The following is a 22,453-nucleotide window of genomic DNA, read 5'->3' as shown; positions in this document are numbered from 1 at the left end:
CCCAGCGGCGGCGGGCCGCGTGGCGCGGCGGCGGGCCGGGCCGGGCCGGGGCGGGGGCGCGACCGGCGGCGGGGGGGGCGGTGCCCGGCGGGCGGGCGCGGCTCATCGCGGCACGTGGCCGGCGGCAGCATGGCGCAGCTCACGGCGCGGTTCCGCACCGAGAACCGCAGGTGAGGGGGCGCCCGGGCGGGCTGCGGGGGCGCGCCTGGGGCGGGGGCGCCGCCGGGGTTGGTAACGGCGCTGTGTGCCCGCAGGTACGCCGTGGAGGATGTGCCCTTCTCGGTGCCCGCGGCCTCTGAGACCGCTGACCTCAGCCACCTCATCAACAAGCTGCTGGCGGCCGGCGACGGTAGGTGCCGGGGAGGAGGAGGGAGAAGAGGAGGAGGAGGAGGAGGAGGAGGAGGAGGGGAGCGGGCGGGAGCTACGGGACCCCCCGAGCGGGCGCTGGCCCCGCGCCTCGCCCTTCCTGCAGCGCCGCCCCGCTGCGGAGCCGGGTCCCACCCCGGTGGTCGCTGACCACGGGCCCCGGGCGCGGCAGCTCAGCGCCTCGGTTGAGCTTGAAGGTGCCCTGGGGCTGGGGTCCCCCGGGGGGGCGGGCCCCGGCGCGCGCCGCCCCTGGCTCGGCCTGGCTGGGCTGAGCGGGGCCCCCTCCGCCCCGGCAGCCGCCGTGCCGGTGCGGGCAGGCCCAGCAGCCGCGCTCCCGAGGCTGGGCGAGGGGCCCAGCACCTGACTGCACCGCCCCGGCGGGCGGGAAGGGCAGCGTTCCCCAAACCTGGCAAAAGAACTCATGACACCGAAGGTTTGTTTTTCCTGAAAGCCTGTGAGAAGAGCTCAACCCTCAGCTCTCAGGCTGAAATGGGCCTGCCCTGAAAGATTATCGGGGGAAGACACCTGTGCAATGTCTTCAAGAAATCCCTTTTTCTGTAAGAAATGAGACTTAATTGCATCTTAACCTGCTGAGACTCCTGCAAGTCGCTTTGAACCCGTGAAATGGCAAGCGACCTTGAATAGAAAACCGGTGCGTGGCACAGTGCTCATGTCAAATGTGGGGCCTTTGTCAACTGTGCCAGTACAGAGAGAGAAATACACACCAAAAATTCTCAGTTCCCTATTGTTGCTTCAAATACAGGGCTTTAGGTAGTGATGGCAAAGATGTGGGCTACTAGTGGCAAATTCCATACAGAACAGTGATGAAGCATCATGGCGGTTTGGCTCAATGTAGCTACAGAGAAAAGGATTTAGAAAATAATATATTAACAATAAGAGGCAACCTTTTGAACCCCAACAGCAAATCACCCTTACTCTTACATAATCCTATGGAATTCATGGGCTGCCCACTTAAAACTGGGAGATGAAACATACTGTTTTGTTGGGGGTGGGGTGGGGTTTTTCTTGTCTTTTCTAACCTCTTGCTGGCTCTGTTCTCCTGAACCAGCCATAGAGTGATGCTGTTCTTGATGGTATGAAATGAACAGTGACACCTGAGCATGCATTTTTCCTAATTTGTTTCAGCGGATCACAAGTATGTGGAATTTGACTTCCTTATCAATGGCCAGTTCTTGCGTATGCCGCTGGGCACGCACATTGAAATGGAAAATATCTCCACGGTAAGTCATACTTGATTTCACCGCATCTTGGACAGTAGAACAGCCAGCCAGTTTAGTTCAACCTGATTTAGGTATTACACTGTCATCCTGACTAGGTAGATTTCCTTGCTGGCTTTTATTTCTTTTCTGACTTTCCCAAGAGAATGCCCTGTATTTTTAAATCCATTCTAAACTGCAAAGTGATTAGAGAGTATGGGACTGAGCAATGCAAGGAGCATTGGTATCCAGTCTGTTGTCTATGCAGGTCAGAGGGGAAATTCTTGTCTTATTCAGTCCATCATTAATACGTTTTTGTCTCCTACTGCATTAGTTACATTGGGGAATAATAGGGGAGGTTGGTATTGCCTCTAGAAAATGTTGTGAAGTATTTTAGACACCAGATTTTTACGGGTAAATACAGAAGAGAAACCTGGGAAGAGTGACTTTATTCGATTTTTCTTCCAGCTTGCTACTAAGAGCAATATGATAAAAAGTATGGAAAGCAATAGAATTCACTTTTTTTTTTTTCTATCTGAAGACTTGAATTCCACTACTGTGGCAGAGGACTTGGATAACAAGATCTTTGCCCAATGAACTTGTATATTTGCACCACACTACAGTTAAATGTTACTGATTTTAAAAAAATAAAACCATACTAAGTAAGTATTTTGTCTGTGAGCTCAGGAAGAAGTGGTGGAAATAGAGTATGTGGAGAAATACATGGCCCCTCAGCCAGAGGAGTGCATCTTCCACGATGACTGGATCAGTTCTGTTCAAGCCACTGAAGAATGGTACTGCATTAAGCCAATTCTGGTTTGTCTTGCTTATTCCTGTTGTGTGCAGAGGACACAGAGGTGTCAAATGGAGTGGTATTCTGTGTCTTTAATAATCTGGGGAGGGGGGTTCCCCTCTTTGCTCTTTTTTGTTTGTTTTTAACCTGTCAAGTCAGTCAGCTACTTGCTTTTATAAGCAATTCAGTTTTACACCTGTATTCTATGCTGATAGCGACTTTTAACACAAATAGAAAACAGCTAGAGTCTCTGAACAAGAGATGCTGTTAATACAAATGGCTAATACACTATTTATTATTTATCTTAAAGGACAGCAAGATTTCCTTATGTCTCTTTAGCTTAAACCCTTGACTTCAAATGTGACATTTGGTATTAACAAATATGATAGCGTACCTTTCTGCAGAGCTTTTCTTTTTTAAAAAAACCAAACATAATTGTGTTTTTCTGCTGTATTTTCACATTCATTTTCCAATCAACTAGGAAGTGTTCCTATATTAGGTAAGAGTTGGAAAATGCTTTGAGATCCTCTAGTAACGTACCATGAACAACAAATTATCTTTTTATTTTAAATAACATAAGCAATCTTAAGTCTCACCTACCAGAATATGCAGTACTCTTATTGCTTTTCTTTTTGGTCTGTACTCCTAGCCTTGCAATTGTAGGTTTTAATGAAGCTTTGCTCTGTAACAAAAAGGGGTTTTTTTGAACACACAAATTAGCTGTATTTTGAATTTGTTTCAGCTAACCAGTTACTATGCTAATATTTTTCGAGTTTCTGGTTGAGGCTTTTTTTCATAAAAACATTGCTGGTTTTAAAAACAATGTTTCAAATTCTGTACCCTGTAGGATATTAACTGGCTGCTATGATCAGACTGCTCGAATTTGGTCTTTGGAAGGAAAATGCATCATGACAATAGCTGGGCATACAGAAGTAGTGAAGGACGTGGCATGGGTGAAGCAAGGTTAGTGTGTATATACGTATATATTAGGCAAGTAGTAATAGATTTATTGGAGAAATGTCAGCATTCCTCAACCGTGAATATTTAATTATTTAAATGCTACAATGTTTTTGATCTCTGTCATTGGTGTTAGAAATGAAGTCATGGTGTAAGGCAGGCCTTCAACAGTAATGAGTCAGGTTTGACATGTACATTGTCTAACCACCTTGTAGTCTTTGTAGCAAATACTGGTATGTATAGTTACATTAATTATACTTGCAGGGTGACATGATGTAAATGGAGATGTGTATGAGTTCGTCTATGATACTTCTTGACTAAAATTACTATATATAGACTATAAAGACTTTGGAAAGCAGAGTTGGGTGCAAGCATGATTTTTTTTTTTTTTTTTTTTTTTCCCCTTCCTCAGATAGTTTATCATGCCTGTTACTCAGTGCTTCTATGGACCAAACTGTCCTGCTATGGGAATGGAATGTGGAGAAAAACAAAGTGAAAGCCCTTCACTGCTGCAGGGGACACGCTGGGAGTGTAGACTCTGTAGCTGTTGATAGCACAAGAACTAAAGTGAGTGCCTCCGGGAAAGAAACTGTTGCCTTCTGAGATGTTAGCAGCCCATATCTCAAAAATAATCTTTTTGTCCCTGCATAGGTACTAGTTACTATGATGGACATGCTGATAAGTTTCCAGTCCTGTTATAAATGGTGGTTACTGAGGATTAGGAGTGCTGTATCAACACTAGTTGAAGTGATGCACTTAACCTCTAGTATCACAGAAAGTGAAGGTGACTTTAGATAGCACAAGAGATTATAATGCTGCTCTTGACTTCTGTGAGTGAAGTTCAACGTTTATTTTAAAGTAAATTTTACTTCTAACACGCATGAATTTTGTATTATAATGGAACTATTTGAAAACATGACCTAAATTTTCAGAGCAGTTTTGGTGGGGAAAAAAACTTTCCGGAGTGGTACTCAGAAAAACCAGGTGGTAGAAAAGGTCCTTCTTCATCCAGGAATTCAACAGTTTAAAGAGCACTCACACCAAAGGTGGAGTCATGGCTCCCAGCTTGACTCAATATCAGACAGGTTAAAATAAAACTTTTCGGTGTTGAGGGAAATATTTCTGTTTTGTAGATATTTCTGCAAAGGGAGGAAAAATAATAGTTTATCTATGCCAAAATTGGTTTTTTGGAGGAGCCCAGCACTGGTTTTCATACGTTATAACCCATTGATTAACTTTTCAAGCAAGAAGTGTATTTAGTATGGCTTACAAGGTCTGTCTGGATCAATATTAACAATGTTTCTGTTCATACAGTTCTGCAGTGGATCTTGGGATAAGATGTTAAAGATCTGGTCTGCAGGTAAGATAAGTGTTAAGCTGGGATTCTTGGCTCTCCAAAAAAATAATCAAAAACTCTACTTAAAACAACCTAAAAGATGGATACTGAATAGTTTTTTTCATTAAGAAAATTTGAGTCTGTAATAGTAAAAGCTATCAAGAACTTGTTTTTCCCCTAAGCTTTGTAAGGCCATATACATCTTTATATGAAGTTACTGTTTTGGTTGGTAACACAATTTCAGATATGGTTGTCAACTGTGTGCTGATGGCTTATTTTATTCAGAACACAGTACTTTATTTCTTTCATTTATTTTTAATCGATTTATGTAAGTGTGCAGATTGGAGTGTAGACTTCTTACAAATTAAGTTTGTGGGTTATTTTCCTGTTCTGTTATTGACACCATAATAGGGAGGACAGCAAGTTGATCAGGTCTCTTCTAGGAATGTAGACTAATCCCATTTGAGCTGAATGCTTTCTTTCACTGTTCCAAGTCCTGATGAGTCAGTTTAGGAGTATATATATAGGTACTGTATCTAAAAAAATAAAAGATTGTGTTTGTCACACACCTGAATTACTGTTCGAATTTTCTGTGAACGAGGATGGTCTTAAAAATTATTTGGGACTTCACTTTAAAACTGAGTGACCTAGAGAACATCACTTAATTTGTATTCATTTTCCTTTTCTCAGAATGGATATAATACTAGTCTGGTCAGAGGCATAGGGTTAAAATATTCATGCATCATAGATGGGTTAGGTACTGTAAATATGGCGTTTCGCTTAATTACTTTTACGGAAATGCAATTCAGAAACCTCCGGGTCAAGTCTGACTGTCTTTTGTCACAGTACCTACAGATGAAGAGGATGAAATGGAAGAAGCAGCTAACAGACCACGGAAGAAGCAGAAAACTGAACAGCTGGGACTAACAAGGGTAAGATGAACTCCAGCTTGTCCAGGATTTTATATTGGAAGTGTGGCCATGCAAAATAATTTCCCTTTGTTAAAAATGACTATAGGAAAACTTCTGGTGGTATGTATCAGGCTGATCAGACAGGTATTCTTATTTGTTGAATATCATTAAAAAAATGTATTCTTTCAATCTAATCCCCTCTCCACTCTAAATTCTAGACTCCCCTTGCAACCCTCTCTGGCCACACAGAAGCCATCTCCTCTGTGCTGTGGTCAGATGCTGAAGAAATTTGCAGTGCATCATGGGACCACACTATTAAACTCTGGGATGCTGAGACTGGAGATCTCAAATCAACTTTGGTGAGATCATTATACTTTTATCAGTAGGTTCAGTTAAAGTCCAGCTCAAAAAAATTCTGCAAAATAGTAGCTCCAGTCTGAGTTATTATTTTCTTTTCTGACAGACAGGAAACAAAGTGTTTAATTCCATCTCCTACTCACCACTGTGTCGACGCCTCGCATCTGGGAGCACTGACAGACACATTAGGCTATGGGATCCTCGCAGCAAAGGTGAGCTAAAACTTGAATGTTCTCCAGGTTATTTTTTCCAAAATCAAAACTTTTCCCTGTTGAGAGACACCTCACAAACTGTTTCCTAGTCCCTCTGCTTGAAAGAAGCCGTTTGGGGGCTTTTATCAAATACCAAGATTTTCCATAATCTGGTGCAAGGCTTCTTTTAATTTCTAATAATTTAAAGTAACGCAGCTTAGGGTTGGTGGTTTTTTTTAACTTACTAATGAATGTTCAACTTTGCAGTTGCGGGCCTGTACTTTTTTTTTAACCTTCACACTTAAGTTGGTCAGACCATCATTAGAGTGAAACAGTAGTCACTTTGTTATGACAGAGTGGTGCCCCACCTGACAGGATTGCGGATAACATGACTGAGCCACCAGATTTTTCATAGACATGTTTACTTGTTTAGCTTCTGTAAATCTAATCCAGAGTTTAACAGCATTATCTTCCTATGTTAATAATAAAAGCATGTATTGTATCCTTTGTTTCAAAAATCTTTGAAAACGGAGTTTAGTGGCAAGAAAATTGATTTTTAGTTCTGGGCTTTTGGGGTTTTTTTTGTGTGTGTGTGTCCCCAGCTTCTGTGCCTTATATTTTTGTTTGCTTTCTTTAAAGTTCACTTTGATTTTTTTGAAGTTAGAATTAGTGGTGGCAGAAACACTTGCCTTGAACACAAATACGTTGCTGACTGCTTTTCTCACTGGATTTTGTATGCATTACTGATATCTCCCCCCCCCCCCCCGGCCTCCTCTCTCTCTTCTGTTCAGATGGTTCCTTGGTTCTCCTGTCTCTCACATCTCACACAGGCTGGGTGACATCTGTGAAGTGGTCACCTACCCACGAGCATCAGCTGATCTCTGGTTCTCTGGACAACATAGTGAAACTCTGGGACACAAGGAGGTAAAATAAATGTGTTCTTTGCTGTTCAAAAGCATGTAAGCTTGTAGAGTCAAGTTAACCTAATGAAACAGCAAAAGCAGTTTCAGGCACTGGAAACTTCTGTGGCGTTTGTGAAAATTCTCCAGGTCTTAGGAGTAAAGTGTATAACAAAAGGGAGAAAAATACTTGTAGTCTATCAGAGGACCTGTGACTTAATATCTGCAAGAGCTATATGGCTTTCCAACACGGCACTTACCTGGCATTAACAGCACTATTGGCTGACATGCAGAAGGCAGCACCCATAACATTGCTACTAGGATTAGTGACCGCAGGTGGTCTGCTTACCGTTCCTCTATGGAATGACCCTAACAGCGGGAAGTTTCACTTCATACTCTTTCATACCTTTCATTACAAATTTCCAAGCGATGAAAGGGTTTGCATTCAGAAGACATAAATGTCTTTTCTGGAAAACACACAGCATCTACACATGGAAGAAACTATATAATAAACTGTTCCTAATCAGCAGATTGATTAAATTTCAGTCTCAAGGTAGTTTGCCAGCAGGTGAAAAATGTTGCTGTGTTTCTCTTTGGGGATGCAGGAGAGGTTAACACTGATGCAATCAGCTCTGGAGAAAGTAGTGAAAATGTCACAGATGGTAGATACCTGTACTCTCTACAAGTGTTCATAACTGCTAGACCGCATCTGTTTGATAGCATCATGATAGTATTTTTTCCTGGGACCAACTTTGTTTTCTGTGATTGCTCACTTAACTTCAAATGTGTCACTATAAATAAGTGTGTTTCCCCAGTTGCAAAGCTCCTCTGTATGACTTGGCTGCACATGAAGACAAGGTTTTGTGCGTGGACTGGACAGAAGCAGGGGTAAGAATCTGAAGAGCAAGTTACTCAATTTATATACATAGTGGTTTAGGAAGAGGGCTAAAAGCAGTCATGGACTATTTTTTCTGTTATGCTTAAAGATAGAAGAAGTTTTAGTTGTGCTGTCATCGATAACTAGGTGTTACTGTCATACGTGCTGCAGCATTTGCCCACGCTACTGTACAAAGGAGTAGGATGGGAGTATAAGCTCTGTAGTATTAAGTGGGTGTTACACCGATACTCCAAACAAGGAGACATGAGAACAGCACACCTCACTGGGAAAATACATATTCCAAAGCACCATTTGCTGCCATGGAGACTAAAGCAGTAGCATGAACTGACAGCTGGGGCATGGCAGTACATGTAGAAGGGGAAAACTATATAATCATCTATAGCAAACTGCTCTGCTACTGTAGTGGTACACACATGTATAAAATGGAAAAAAAACCATTTTGTTAGAGGTTCAGGATTCTCTGTGGCTCCTGTTCTCAGTAAATTTAGAAGTAATCCTGCAAAAACTTTGTTTCTGCTTTGAGGAGGAAGAGGGTAAGACACAAGGTTGCTTCTGCACTTTGATTCTGGATTTTAGTCATGCAGTAGCAGTTCATTATTCATTACTTCTTTTTATGTCTTAAAAAAAAAATCAGTCTTCAACTTTTGTTTTGGTATTTTGCTTAGTTCTGGTATTAATCACAATTTTATTTTCCTCTATCAGTTGCTGTTGAGTGGAGGTGCAGACAACAAACTGTATTGCTACAGATACCCAGCTACAGCCTCTGATGTTGGAGCATGAAGGTTAACAGCCAGAAGACTTTTCTTAATAAATTAAAAAAAAAGGGTTTTTTTTTTGCAGCAGTCATTCTGTTAGTGTAGAGAGCTGTTGTTCCTGGTTTTTGTATTGGTAACCTGTATTGGTATTTGTCACAGAAAAATAGCAACAAGCAGTTAGGAATGTGATCAGTGTGAAACAAAGCAAAGGGAGTTTCCTCCCTTTTTGACAGTTTCGAATTAACATCTTTTAAGTGACTTTGTATAGCCCTTTTAATAAGGAGTAAACTGTTCCTGATACAGAAAAGTTACTCACTGGACTAAATTATTTTTTGAGCTTACCTGCTTTCTCTTAAAAAAAAAAAATAAAGCTGTTGTCTACAGCCATTGGTTTAGTGCCTCACTGCAGCTAAAAATCAGACTTCAGCCCTCCTTTCAGTATGGCTGTTGGCAGTTTTTTGATTAAGCCTTTACTTGAGGAACCCAGGCTGCTTTCTAGAATAAAGACTTAGTATGTTTACAGCACAAGTGGTATGATGGAAAGGAACTTGACAGATTTACTAGCAGATTAAATACTCCGTTTTGGTTTTGCTCATAAATTAGGGCTGTAAATTACTTTCAAAGAAGGTGCCTGCCTTGTATTACGGTATGTGTTATGTTGCAGTACGATAACTGTGATACTGTACAGAAACAAGTGGAGGATCACACAGAGAAGGCAGAAGAAAAATTAGTTTGTCCGTAGAAAGAATGGATATAAAAAGTCGCAATAACTTTTGGTTTGAGATAGGGCAAGGACTATCCAAACAAGCTCCTTTTCTCTGCAGGTGGTCTTGCTTTTAATTCAATATTTAGAAGAAAAAGCTATCACTGCAGTTTATTAAGACGCCAAACCAGCACATAAGTTTCACAATGTGGAAACCAAAATCGAATATCCTCACTGCTGTCTTAGCTTTCAATAAATGTAAGACCTGTTCAGCACAATCAAGTCAAATGATTAAATTGCAAGGTTAATTTTTGTTTAGAGTGAAAACTCTGACCTCCAGGTTTACAATATGGACAAGTTCTGAGTAAGCTGTTTAGGAAATAACTAGAAGAGCAAAACTATGGAGAAAACAGCAAGAGTACAGGGGAAAGAGCTCTGATCCCTTGGCTCTGCAAGTAATGTACTGCAACTAACAGACCAACCTTTATTTACAAATGCTACTTACAAGGAATATGTTGTCTTGCCATCATCTTAATCCATGTGCACGTTCTTAGTATGTGCTTTATCCTTTATAAAGCAATATACCTGATTATAGCAACTAATTCTATTTTTTTTCCTTTAAAACATTGCCTTCTACTTACTCCACAAGCTGGAACATGTAAATATGGTGTGAATAAATGTTTTGTTTTGTAAACCTACCAAAAATACAAAGCATTTTTTGAGCAGGAATTTAGTATGTGCTGGAACATGCAGCATTCCTTCCTCCCTACTATCGCAGATTAATTTCACATACACATTTGTGGCTAGCTAGTCTTAATTTAGCAATCATTAGCTTAATATTCATGAAAGTTTGAAAAACTTTCTAATAATTTTTTAGTATGAAAACAGAAAAGAGTAATATCCTCTTTAGCTAATCCTTAATCCAGTACACCTTACTTTTGGAGGTCTTAACCAAGTGAAGTTTTTCATTTCAAGACTCACAGTGACCATTTAATTTACAGTCTTGAGCTATTTTCTGTATTATAAGAAATGCCAATTTTATTACTGTCTCTTCAGTTTTTCTTTCAGGTAAATTATGCTTGAGCGTAGCTGTATTTTGCAGTCAGATAGCTGTGGAGCACCTCCAGCCAATTAAGTAGTTGATAAAAGTAAGTGGGTGCTCTTACGTGCATATGTCTAAAGACCTGTGAATGCAGGATAGTTAACCTTAATACAGTTTTCTTGCTTTCCCAGCTTTAAAAAATACTTATTAAAAAGGTCACATCACTTGGACTGTCAGCTTAATGGAGAGAGATTATGATTATTATTATTTAGACTTAAATAATTCATGCCAACTGGGATTTCTTAAGTTTCAAACACTGAATCCATGAGATCTACTACACTTGTCACCTGTAGTAAATATAGAGAGTAACTAGAAAGGCAGGTTTTGGTAGACCACAGTTCAGAAGTGGGAGGGTTTTCACACCCTCTTAAGTTTGGGTTCTCTTACTGGGAAGAATGTCAGACACACAAAGAACCAACTAAGTAGCACATATTAACATGAAGTGATACAGCGTAAGTACAACGTTTTTGAAATGCATCTGTATCACCATCTACAAGTTATTCTAGAACCTACAAAAATACTTTTTAGATTTGGCTGAGTGACAGTTCTTTATATAATCTGTCATCTTAAAACATTTTAGTAAGAATATCTTTATTTCTCCAAACACACTCCTTCATTTAAAATAATGTGAAATTAGAATAGCCAGCACGAGTTGATTTTAAAATTTCTCAGAAGAACTGAGCCAGAAACACAGTCCAGAAGCAAGGTGCTGATGGCGACATTACTCACAATACTTCCACACACACACCCCCCAAAAGAAACCCCAAAAGCAAAACAAAAAACCACACAACCCCCCCACCTTTCTGCATATTTGCAGTGCCCAGGTAGCATAATATGGAACCAGAATGAAATTTTATGTACTAACTCCTAGCTTTCCTTAAACATCAGTGATACTACAAGTGAGAGGAATAAAGACAGTAGTCGAGTACTGCAAACTTATTTTTTGTATCAATGGGGTGGAGGTAGGTTCGGTTTTGAGAGTTGTGCAGTACATTGTTATATTTCAACTTTTAATTCTGCATTGACAGCTGGCAGAAACTGTTAGCTTTAGTAGCACACATGCCCTGCCTCTAAAGACAGTTCAAACAACGTCATGCACTGAAGACACACATTGAAAGTGTTAGTTTAAGACTTTAAGGGCTCACCTGCCCAGTCCTCTGTTTAGTGTCACACTTGCATTTTCCGTTAATGTTTGCTTTTTCCCAGCTGGTTCTTTCAGCTTCTTGCTTTGAGACTTTAATCTTTGCTTCTGGATGAGCGCCCTCGCTCCCCCACAGCCAGCCCTGGCAGAGCACTGTGTTTTCTCTCTTGTTGGCATTTTGTTTAGTTTTCTAATCTTTAATTTCTCAGCCTTCTCTCAATGAGGAGACTGAACTAAAATCAAGGGGGGAGGGAAGGACACTTAAGCATTCCAGTGGAAGTGACATACAACCTAAACCCGCATGTGTGGATAATGCCACTCACCGTGGTGCCACCCGCAGGGTAAGCGCCTTCTGCATAAGCCATACAGATAACCACCAGGGACAGCACGTCAGCTCACCAGCAGCACTGCGGGCAGCCTCAGCCCACAAGCCAGTCGCTCTTTGAGACCCCCAGATGCAAAATACCAGCTCCCCAGTCAAACGGTTTGGTGCCAGACCCAGACCCTCTCTGGGTGTGAGCTGCTCCGGAGCCAGCGCACACCCTGCAGGCACAGGTGACAGGAGGGGACAGGCTGACAGGGGCTTCTCAGGCTGCAGTTTTTATGAGTTCGGGGCCAGGATGCAGATCTCCAGCCAGTGCTGTGGTGCCTCCCGTTCCTGTCAACCTACAGCCCATAGCCTGGTGGTGAGGTTTTTCCTAAATGAAAATAAACTTACATGAAGTTTAACTGCGTTTTGGCGCAAGCTGATTAATGTCCAGTGTAAGCTCAACACTCCCCCAGACTTCAGCACACATACATTAGGATATAGATCTACATGTGTTTAAAGTGACTTCTATAATTTAAACAAAAATATTTCACAGAGTTTGGAAGGAAAGACTTACACAGAAAAAGGAACACACTTCAATGAAAAATCCTGACACGAGGTTTTCTCCTGCATGTTCTGTGACATTTCTACAACAGAAAGCGCTAGATAGGCATGTGCAGATTCCCCAGTGGAAAAATACACACACTCTTAAGTTGATCTGTATCTTGTTAATTATCAACTTCCTACTTGAACGTGGATATAAAGTTAATGAATTTCAGAAATTAATGGTTTTTCTCATCACTGAATTAAAGGAGGCTACAAAGTTATTTCCAGGATTGTGTGATTCTAAACATTTATTTTTTTTTTTAAAAGAAACATCAGATTTGGGCAGATCTGTTCCATGACCTCACTGAAATTTCAGCATGTACTCTTTTCCCCTGCTGTAGGAAAGGTGAAAATTATCAGATTAAATACTTAATGTGAACTAGGTCAACACACCTGACTTTTGATTTCTACTTTTTGTCAGAACGGGGCTGCCAAGCTGGCCCCCACGTACCCCAGCCCAGCAGAAGATACTATGGATTATCATCCTGCTTCATTTAATGCTTTTATTTGTTTTATTGCATCTTTTTGTTTCCTTGGGGGTTTTTTGTTTTGGTTTTTTTTAAGTATTTTAAAATAAAAAAAGGTACTCACATTTGGTAGGATTAGTTTTTGTTTGCCTGTAGGTTTTACCTAACGTGCTTTGAGAACGCACAACCGTGGCAGGATGCCCCATCACACCATCCCTGCTGCACCTCTGGGGGAGAGTTGTGGCTAAGATGACAGCATTGCAGACAGCAAAGCTGATGATCCTGTTCTGATGGGCAGAACTACAACCTACCCTTGATTTCCAGCCCAACATCCCAGCAAACAGAACGGCTATTTCACTGGTTTGGCACCAAGGCCAGCCTGAGCCCCAGCCTTCCTGGCAGCTGGCACCTGCCCGGGCAGCCCAGGTGGGAGACACAGCCACAAGTCGCTGCACACACCACTGTCTGACAGCAACCAGTTACACTGGCTTATGTCCCAATTCATACCCCCAAAAAAGGCCAACTGAGTTAAGTCACCAGTTTTGTTTGATGTAAGCACATTGGCAGAGATCCCAAATTAGGGGCAAAACTTGGGTTAAAATTCATTGTCATGAAAACCAATTTAAATTGTCCTGTAAATAGCATGAAATGAGTGGCTTTTCAGCTGCCAGCAAAACGCTGGCTGAGCCTGGTCGAGGAAAGACAGCTGCTCCATCTGGATGAGTCTACCAAGCCGTCCAAATCAAGGCATGCACCGTATGGAATGCTGAAAACTTAACTCAAACCACAAAAATGTAAATTTCTGTATCAGTTGCAATATTCCTATCCAAAACTTCAAAATGTCAACTTTGCATATCTTTGCGATTTATTCCATTGGGCAACTAGTAGCCTGTGACCATCAGGGGATCTTAGTACGAGTTTAGATGTCTGTAAAACTAAACATCAACATAAATGCCCTGTGATTGCGACTGAGACTTTCAGCTTATAATTCCAGCAAAGACCTTTCTTTAAATGTTTGCAACCTCTGAACGCAAACCAGAATTCACAAAAAGCTGCATGGGGAAATATGATATACCAGTTATAGCAAACCATCCCAATAATCTAGATCGCTCCTCCAAAAGGGTCCCTCTCATCATGCTTTCTATTGTCTATGGTCTATAAATTTAGAGGAGGGATCTTCGGTCAGACCACAGCTGCTGTAAACTGCATGTGAACCGTAGCTGAGATCACTTGGAAGAACACTCAGGAAATGCTCACTGACTTAGTTGCTCTCCTTTAACTCTACGTCTGTCCCAGCTGAAAAACATTTGAGCCTGTCACACATGCACACACACAGAGCTATCTCATGGATTTCTGCACCCAAGACAGGTCAAAGGATTGGCCAGTGGTTGAAAAAATGCAGAAGAAATACTGGAAACTGAAACAAGCCCACCAAAGAATGAAGATGAATACCTGGCGACATCTGATGCAGAGCTGGGTGCCAAATCAGAGTTAAACCTGAGGATTGTGAACAGTGTCAGTATGAATTGATACGCAGAATAAGAACACATGAAAATGGCATCATTTTTCCTGCCACTAACAAGCACCGGTTACTTTCAAAAGGGCAGTCTCAGCCACCTGTATCATTTGAGAAGCCCAAGAAAAAGGTATCTAGTGTTAGAATTGCATTAGTTTTCTGAACCTATTGAGCAAAGAGAACTTTCTTAAATTTTTCTCTAAATGGTGTCACTGCCACGTCTGTGCACACACCCCTGCGTGCACTGGAAGTCTGGTGGAACCGCTCAGCACTTCTGAGTTTCCTGCACTAACCCAAGCGCTACCATGGAGTCTGCCGGCCAGATCGGGAACACTCTGTCACACAGGGCTTGTCTGGAGATCGGGAGGGTGACAAGAACAGGCAAACTACACTTTCCTTTTTTAAAGTACTTGCAGCACTGAAGGCTACTGGGGGGACATAAACCCCTCACTTGTGTGATTCTAAGCCTGAAGGTATGTGGCTGACCGAATGTGGACACCCAGAGGCATCTGCTGAAAACATGTACTTTGAACCAGAGTCTGGAAGGTGTGGCGTGTGTGTGCATTCGTGGGAAGAGCTGATCATACTACAACGTGGTTTGGACTCACAGCAAACATCTCTAATGTCCCCTGTTAAAGTAAATACAGTAATTTGCTTTCTAATTGAAAATGCACAAATTTCAATCTCTCACCTATCTTTTCCCTCTCACGTTCTGCATCAACTTTAGCCTGAATCTTGGAAGGTTCATGCAAGTTTGGGAACTCTTTTTGTCCCTAAAAAAAAAAAATAATTATAAAGTCCAAATCTGACAGAATTACACTCTGTTCCATCAGGGCCCAGAATCCATCTGCGTGCTGCTAAGATCACAGTGATGTTTGACTCTTCCACTCTCAATTTCAAATGAGACCTTAACTTTCAGCACATCTCTTGGATTAGGAGATCATTATTTTGGTGGACTTCATGCACAGGATGAAATGTTGGAATTTGCTGGCAGTAGGTTTTTATTACTTGGAACAGGGATCAAGTATATTCTCTGTGTTACACAAAAGAACTTTCTTCTGTCTTGCATCAACATGCAAGTGGTCCTTTTGATATATCCACAGCATTTAAAAGAATAATAAATTAATTCATAATAAGGTTTTGCCTTTAGGTTTAAGGCCATATAAAGACCCTCAATGGACAGTCTCTGTTGCTTCTCAGAAAACTGCACTACGGCCAATAGTTATCACCTGCAGTTAAAACACTAAACAAAATGCTTCCTAGATCTCAACAGCACAGATCTAAGCAGATTTTGGTTTCAGTCACCCTGCTGTAATTCCAGAGCATGTCAGTTAAGACAGTGAAGCCTATCAGAATCAATGGACTTTATATAGATTTACAGAGGAGCTTACACGCAGCCTTATCTGAATGTAATTTACAATAATTAGATCTTGTATATTGACATAGCTGAAAATTGAGTCAGAACCAGTTTCCAAAAAATCTAATACTGCATGTCAGTGAAGCTCTTTCTGGAAGGAAATAAATAAGATTTGTCTTCATAGTAACTAAGCCTTGGAGCAGAATGGCGTGGGGGAGGAGATGATGGTTTTTCTCCACTTCTAATCCAATCTATTTAAACAAAGGAATCAAAACAACAGATGTTTAGTATGAAAAATGCTGCCTGAGATACTGGCACCACAGAATCCAGCATGAACTCACCAAAGATGAGAAGATGAAGAGAGTACTGTTTTCCTATTTCAGTTTTACCATTCTCTAGGCTGCTGCAATTTGAATGCGCGAGTCCAGAGCGTCCTGTTAAAAAGCCATCATTTTTGCCAGAAGAGCAGTTTGCAACCCAGGCACCATCCCACCACACACCATTCTGAATCTCTGCAGTATCTATAGTATTGCCTGCTAGATGTAAACAGAGGATTACGAGATACAAAATTTTATCTGACCAGATCATAGAATAATGATAATTCTACTGTAATGATGATGATAATATTAGACTATGTACCAGAAAATTCTGTTTTTATTAATGAAATCACTATTTCTAATCTTTTCTCAGCTTGCTGCAGTATAATGCAGCAACTGAAAAATATTTTCAGTTTTGGGATGTCTGAACTGTATCTCTCATACCTTGACAGACACATTTGAAGCTAGTAATTTTGTTTAGCTGGCTCAAGTATTGCTTTCACCATTTCCTACTGGCCTTCTACAATTATTTTTTATAATTTTGACACAGCAGTTTGCGGGGCTGCTACTGTAGAAATTTACAGAGAAACATAAGCTTTTTAATTTCCCTCTGCAGTAGTCTTTTCTTGTTGTTTATTCTCCTTATTTTGCCACCCACTCCCTGTTTTAGAACTGAAGTATCTTACTAGTTTCTTATTCCTCACAGGTGTTTCAAGATCAGTGAGGCAAAAGTCTCCCTCCATTTAAATATATTGGGTTTGACCTTTAGGCCAGCATGTCCTGAGAGAGCAGGCACTCCAGGTGCCTAATGCACCGCCACTGCATTTCTCCTCCCACATACATTACTAACTATATTACAACATTAGGGCCATTACAGCAGGCAGTATCAGCCTTTGTCACACCTTTGATCACTGACATTTATTCTGCCAGTGTCTCTGCTATTAGTTTTTTTCCCACCTTCAGAAGAACTACCAAGCACCTGAAGGACAGGGAGTCAGTGGAAGGAAGCACAGGTGATGCTCAACTGATAAGCACCAGCGCTGGTTGCTAACAGCTCGCCTGCGCTAAACAGCAGGGCTCCGTGAAGAGGCATCACCCATGGTCTACGGGCACAGTCTGGTATCTGCACCCCTGTAAATTAAGCCAGTACCCATTCTCCAGAAGCTAATCCTCCCTCCGTGCCTGCGGTCCTCATTACCTTCAATGAAAGGCCCAAACAGCATGAACCATTGCTTTTTTATGGGTGTAACTTTTGTCTTGATCGTATTTCATGAATTGTTTACAAAATGTTTACACTCAGCACTTGTCAGCAATCAAGTTCGACTCTTGTTTCAAACAGAGACGTCATCTGTTTGTATCAAGTAGAAATCTGGCTTAGTCCTTGGACGTGATTCTGCTGCACTGCCACCCCATGAAACACCATACTGACACGGGGAAACACCATACTGACACAAGACCCTCTCACCAGAAATACCTCCATGACCCCTGAAAAAGAATTCTGTTCAACTTGACTTGCAGCTTGTTTTCTTTTTCTTGCTGGAAAGCTTGACTGCTCTGAGAAAAAAGAATGCTGTTACAAATTAAATTTTATCATTTAAAACTCACAATTTTTTTATATGCTTACATAATTTAATGTTATAGTGTAACTTACTCTGTTCACAAAAAAATGAATCAACATTTCCTTCTGAATGTTTTTTTGTTTCATTCACATGGCCTGCACAGATCTCTGCCACTGAGCAGTGGAATACTGAGGAATACTGACAGGGACTTTTAGTACCATATGTAGTGAGAAGTTTATTCTGGTTTGAGGCTGCTCTTCCTTTTGTTGCTCTTACTATTTAAATAAATAATGAATATGTAACATTAGAGATAAATAATTTCTCTATTTATATAGTCTATACCATCACAATACATTAAAACATCTACAGTCTCTGGAGGCAATCACTGCTGCACATTGACCTCTGAGAAACTGGGTCTAAGATTTTATGAAAAAAATACATTAATGCTGCATTTTCACAAAGAGAAGAAAACAAATTCCTTTGTTAAATATTCAACCTACTTAACTTTACAGGGCCTATTAGTGAAGATTTAATGAAAAACTTTATAATCCTTGAAAACTTCAATGGTACCTTATACTAAAAAATTTTATGGATTAAAAAGGATTTTATATCTTTCCAATTAAAAATTTAAATGCTGGCATAATAGTATGTAATTGCAAGCATGCTACTCATTATAAATCACAGCATACTACACACATCAGGATTACTAAGGTGGAAGAAGTTTATGGAAATGTTCCCCCTCCCTTACACCTTTACTGCTTAATCCTTAAATAAACAAAAAAACACACACACCAAACAAAACCCACAAACACCTTGGACAGAGTAAAAAGCTGTATTTTACAGATGTTAGGAATATTTATAGGAAATTGTTTGGAAATTAATACTTAGAACTACATTACAACTAGATAGCCTTTCAAAGTGCTGTCTGCTGTTTGTAATGAGCATTTCAAAAGTATTACACACTGAGAATTCTTTCAAAAAGTTCATGAATATATACATAAAAACATATGCACATGCTCCCTCATTTAAACTTTTTGCCTTGTTATTTAGGGAATTTTATATATATATATATATATATGTAAAAATACGTAAATATCACAGATAATTTTTTCTAGACTTTCGTGAGTCTCAAAAAAAAGAACAGAAAAATTTCCCTTTTTAAAATTACCTGAAATGTCACATTGCTAGGAGTGCCGCCTTAAGCCCCAAAGCTCAATTTAAGTAGAAAACCAGCAAAAAATACCAGATTTAATAGTACGGTAAAATATTAATCTTCCTTTGCAGCATGCCTATATATCCCTTAGCCATTTTTTTCTTCCCAACACCCATCATTTTGCCATTGTTCCACATGATGGCTGACATGGACATTAGTGAGTCATTTTTTAATTAATTCCTCCCCCAGCCCCACGTACGCCACATCTAGCTGCAAATGTTGTCACAACCTGAAGGTCTTTTTATGCATTTTACCAGTCTGAACAATGCGTTTGTTCCTTCACCCCCAGAGTACTCATGATAAAAATAGTCAATACATTGGAATTGCCACGTTTTATTTTTTCAATTACTACTTTTCATAGCCATATCTGAGGAAGAAAAGAAGCTAGGGCTCTTATTAATGTTTCAGGCAGAGCAGAATGCAAGTGACACTGGAAAAAGGATAGTTGTCCAGGATTTTCCCTTCTTCTGCCCAGTGAAGGTTTTCAACTTTTTTTTAATAGACCGTGTTCACTCAGTTCAATGCACTGCTATTGTCAGTTGAAGGTACAATTCAGATAACATATATGTACATATATGACAAGTATATGCATATATACAGTACAAAGGTATTTGGAGGGACATGTCAAAAGTAAAAGCCATTTTGTACCTGAAGAGAAAACCACTTTCCTCAACTCTGAGGTATATAAAGTACAAGCTAGTGCATGTTGGTGATCTGGTGATAAAAGGGAGCTCCACACACCCCTCTCTTCCCCATCATTTGAGACAGTTCAAACTGCGTGCCCGTTCTATTTCTTCCCCATACATCCTTCTGCTGTTCAGATGGGGCTGCACAGCCACCTCAGACCAAATGTAACATAAGCTCACCCACAGAGATACACCAAATCCAAAATTTCAGCCTGATACGCTAACACTTGGCAGAGCCCTATGCAGTTCTGCAGGAGGGATCTTACTGCTGAAGTGCCCAGGCACCAATAAGCAATAGCTGCTGTCACACAGTCAAGCTATTGCTGGACATTTTCAGTCAACAGATTGAAGGTGAGTTCAATACTGCTGCTGGGTAGATACACACACACACCTTGCTATCAAAGCCAGATCCTTCACCCACTTGTCTACTGGGAGTTGGTGAAAGTGTAAGACTCGCCATTACCGTATGACACTTGAATTCTATTTATATGCAGAGTGCCAGGAATTCCAATTAGAAAATAAAAGTTAAAAAAAGCATCACCTAAGTTGGGCATTCGCAGCGTTTGGATGCATTTTTGGCCACAAGCGTGCAAAGAGGTTCCTGTTACTGCTGTAAATACAGGGTTGCATTTATGGAACGTGCATGTCTAGTACTTTTACACTTTGGGGCACAGAATGAAGAAAATCAACTTCACGTACCATCTTTTAGCTCAGCATTTATTATCGTTCTTGCCATGTGCTAAGAAGGCAATGAGGACCAGCCTGTGTGTGAATGCTGATAAAACATGAAGGCTGAAGTCTTTATTTTAACTCTGCTGTAGTTAAACTCAGCCCACTTCTTCCATGTTTCCCCAAAACATTCTGCTCACTTGGGCTCTTTTATTTTACCATTCTTTCTTCCTTTACCTTCAGATTGGCCCTTGTCTCACCTTGGGCAGGAACTACCAACATTCAGGAACGACCAGCCTCCATGGAATACAGAGGAGCATCACTGCAGATGAAAGGTGAATCCAGGAGCTGTATCCTCACAACTGCAAGCAAAACAGGGAACTCCAAAAAGTGAACGTTCACTCATCCATACAAGTACTGTCTACATTACAGAAAGTGCTGGTTGCCAACAAGTTCACCATGATTTAAGTGGAGGCAAAGACATGTCATCTCCGTACATTTTTTAGCCACTGATATCAATTGTATCTCATGAGTGGGTTCAGCAAACAAAACCAAACCAAACACACCCCCTCCACACCTGGAGAACAAATATCTACTGTCAGAAGAATGTGCTTATCACCACAAACAAGTCACCATAAGGAGCCGTGCAACAACTTTCCTACTCATGTAGATACTCGCCTTCTAGAAGTCTCTCCGTCTCTGTCTCTCCAGTAGCTACTTTTCAGTGCTTTTTCTGAGCAAACAAGAAGGTGAAGGAAAATTCAACTCTCTTTTCTGCCCCAAACACTCGCCTCCAGGATGACGTTGTAGTTACATGCAAAGTGCACAAAAGTTCTGTAAAATAAAATGACTGAAAGTCAACATAACACATCTACTACTAGGTAACTGTACATTACCTGCATATCTTCAGTATGTTTTCACTTTCAGGAAATGACGAGGTTATAATTACTATTCGTTGTTTCTACACTTTTCTCCAATAGATGGTCAGTTTCTTTAGGATAGACACAATCATTTTACTATATAAGCATGTAAGAAAAACCCCTTGTAACAGAGTATGTGCCAGTTCCACAGATTCCTAAGAGGGTTTGAATTTATAGATTCTCTAGTCAGAAGCTGTTGCAGGTAGTATACCATGTAATAGTCAAAGGCAGAACTTTTACGGTTGCATCTTCCTATGTTCGTGGGTTTAGATACAGATGGAAGTAAGGGCTACCAAGTCTGAGTTTGAGAAGCTGAAGGGGCATCTACCAGAAGGTGAGCCTGCTTTAAAACAATCACTGTAACCTGTTGTCCCATTCCCTGGCAGCCTATCAGGCAGCCGCTGTAGCACCAGATCACTCTGGCTCACCTGCCGTCCCCAGTCTACCATGGTAGTTAGGGACCTGCCACCTTTGTCTTGTCTTCTGGAATGACCACTCTATGGTCTGTAGAGCAAAACCAAGTATTTAAGAATTTCATTTCAACTTAAAAAAAGAAGGTGTGAAGAATTCTGCAGAGCCTTCTGTAAAGTACACTAAGGAAAGGCTGAGCCCTAATTCCTTCTCTTTTGCCAAGAAAGTAAAATATTCCATGCTCATTCACCCTTGAGTCTTCCAATTATCCTTCTATAAAAAAATCACAGGCGCTATTACCTGGACATGAGAACTGCATGTTCAGTAGTGAGTCTTCCAATTTTAGAATATACAAAGTTTTACAAAGCAATGGCTGTAAGATTGGATTGTGCTTTTCAAGCTTGAGGTATTTCAAGTTTTGGTTTGGTTTTTTTTTTGTGTGTGTGTTGTTTTGGTTTTTTTTTTTAAAGTGAATCAAACAGGAAGCCGATTGTTAGAGATCCACATACTGTAGAATCAGACTGTTCAACAACACAGCAATTAGCAGCCAGCTTTAAATTTGCTCAGTGACTTCTTTGCCTCCCTTGTTAACCTTTGTTTCTGCAAAATGGCTCAGCTCACGTCCAAAGTCCTTGAACAGCCTGTGAACTTCCATCCACATCATTCTGTTGCATAGGACATAAATGTCTTTCATACTAAGACAATGGCTTTCTTATAGATGCAAAGTTTCAGAACAGGAGAAAGAGCATTTAATCCAGAATTAAGCAGTTAAAATGTGTTCAGCATGTTCAAGGTCATT

The 22,453-nt window shown here is 40.7% G+C and overlaps 2 protein-coding genes and 1 long non-coding RNA gene across 7 annotated transcripts in view; 1 reads left to right on the top strand and 2 right to left on the bottom strand.

Moving 5' to 3' along the window:
* Positions 1–17: 17 nt before the first annotated feature.
* WDR12 (WD repeat domain 12) lies at positions 18–11,246 on the top strand. Its single transcript, XM_055719517.1, has 13 exons — positions 18–170; positions 255–349; positions 1,513–1,607; positions 2,271–2,377; positions 3,224–3,339; positions 3,746–3,900; positions 4,648–4,693; positions 5,516–5,601; positions 5,799–5,939; positions 6,044–6,149; positions 6,920–7,052; positions 7,843–7,915; positions 8,628–11,246. Exons 1-13 carry the CDS (start codon positions 130–132, stop codon positions 8,703–8,705), a joined length of 1,272 nt encoding a protein of 423 aa, XP_055575492.1. The 5' UTR covers positions 18–129; the 3' UTR covers positions 8,706–11,246.
* On the bottom strand, positions 4,147–7,836 carry LOC129736716 (uncharacterized). Its single transcript, XR_008733754.1, has 2 exons — positions 7,434–7,836; positions 4,147–4,472 (listed from the first exon to the last, which is right to left on the bottom strand). It is a non-coding gene; the product is annotated as an uncharacterized LOC129736716 (long non-coding RNA).
* Positions 11,247–12,805: 1,559 nt separating the features above from the next.
* Positions 12,806–22,453, bottom strand: part of FAM117B (family with sequence similarity 117 member B) — a 48,040-nt gene continuing 38,392 nt past the window's right edge. For all 5 annotated transcript variants that reach the window (XR_008733749.1, XR_008733753.1, XR_008733752.1 and 2 more), the window contains one exon: positions 12,806–21,157. The gene's annotated coding sequence lies outside the window, so the exon portion shown is untranslated. The remainder of the gene's footprint in view (positions 21,158–22,453) is intronic.

Source organism: Falco cherrug, chromosome 8, assembly GCF_023634085.1.
Source record: "Falco cherrug isolate bFalChe1 chromosome 8, bFalChe1.pri, whole genome shotgun sequence".
Taxonomy (NCBI): Eukaryota; Metazoa; Chordata; class Aves; order Falconiformes; family Falconidae; genus Falco; species Falco cherrug.
This window is presented reverse-complemented; position numbering and strand designations above follow the sequence as displayed.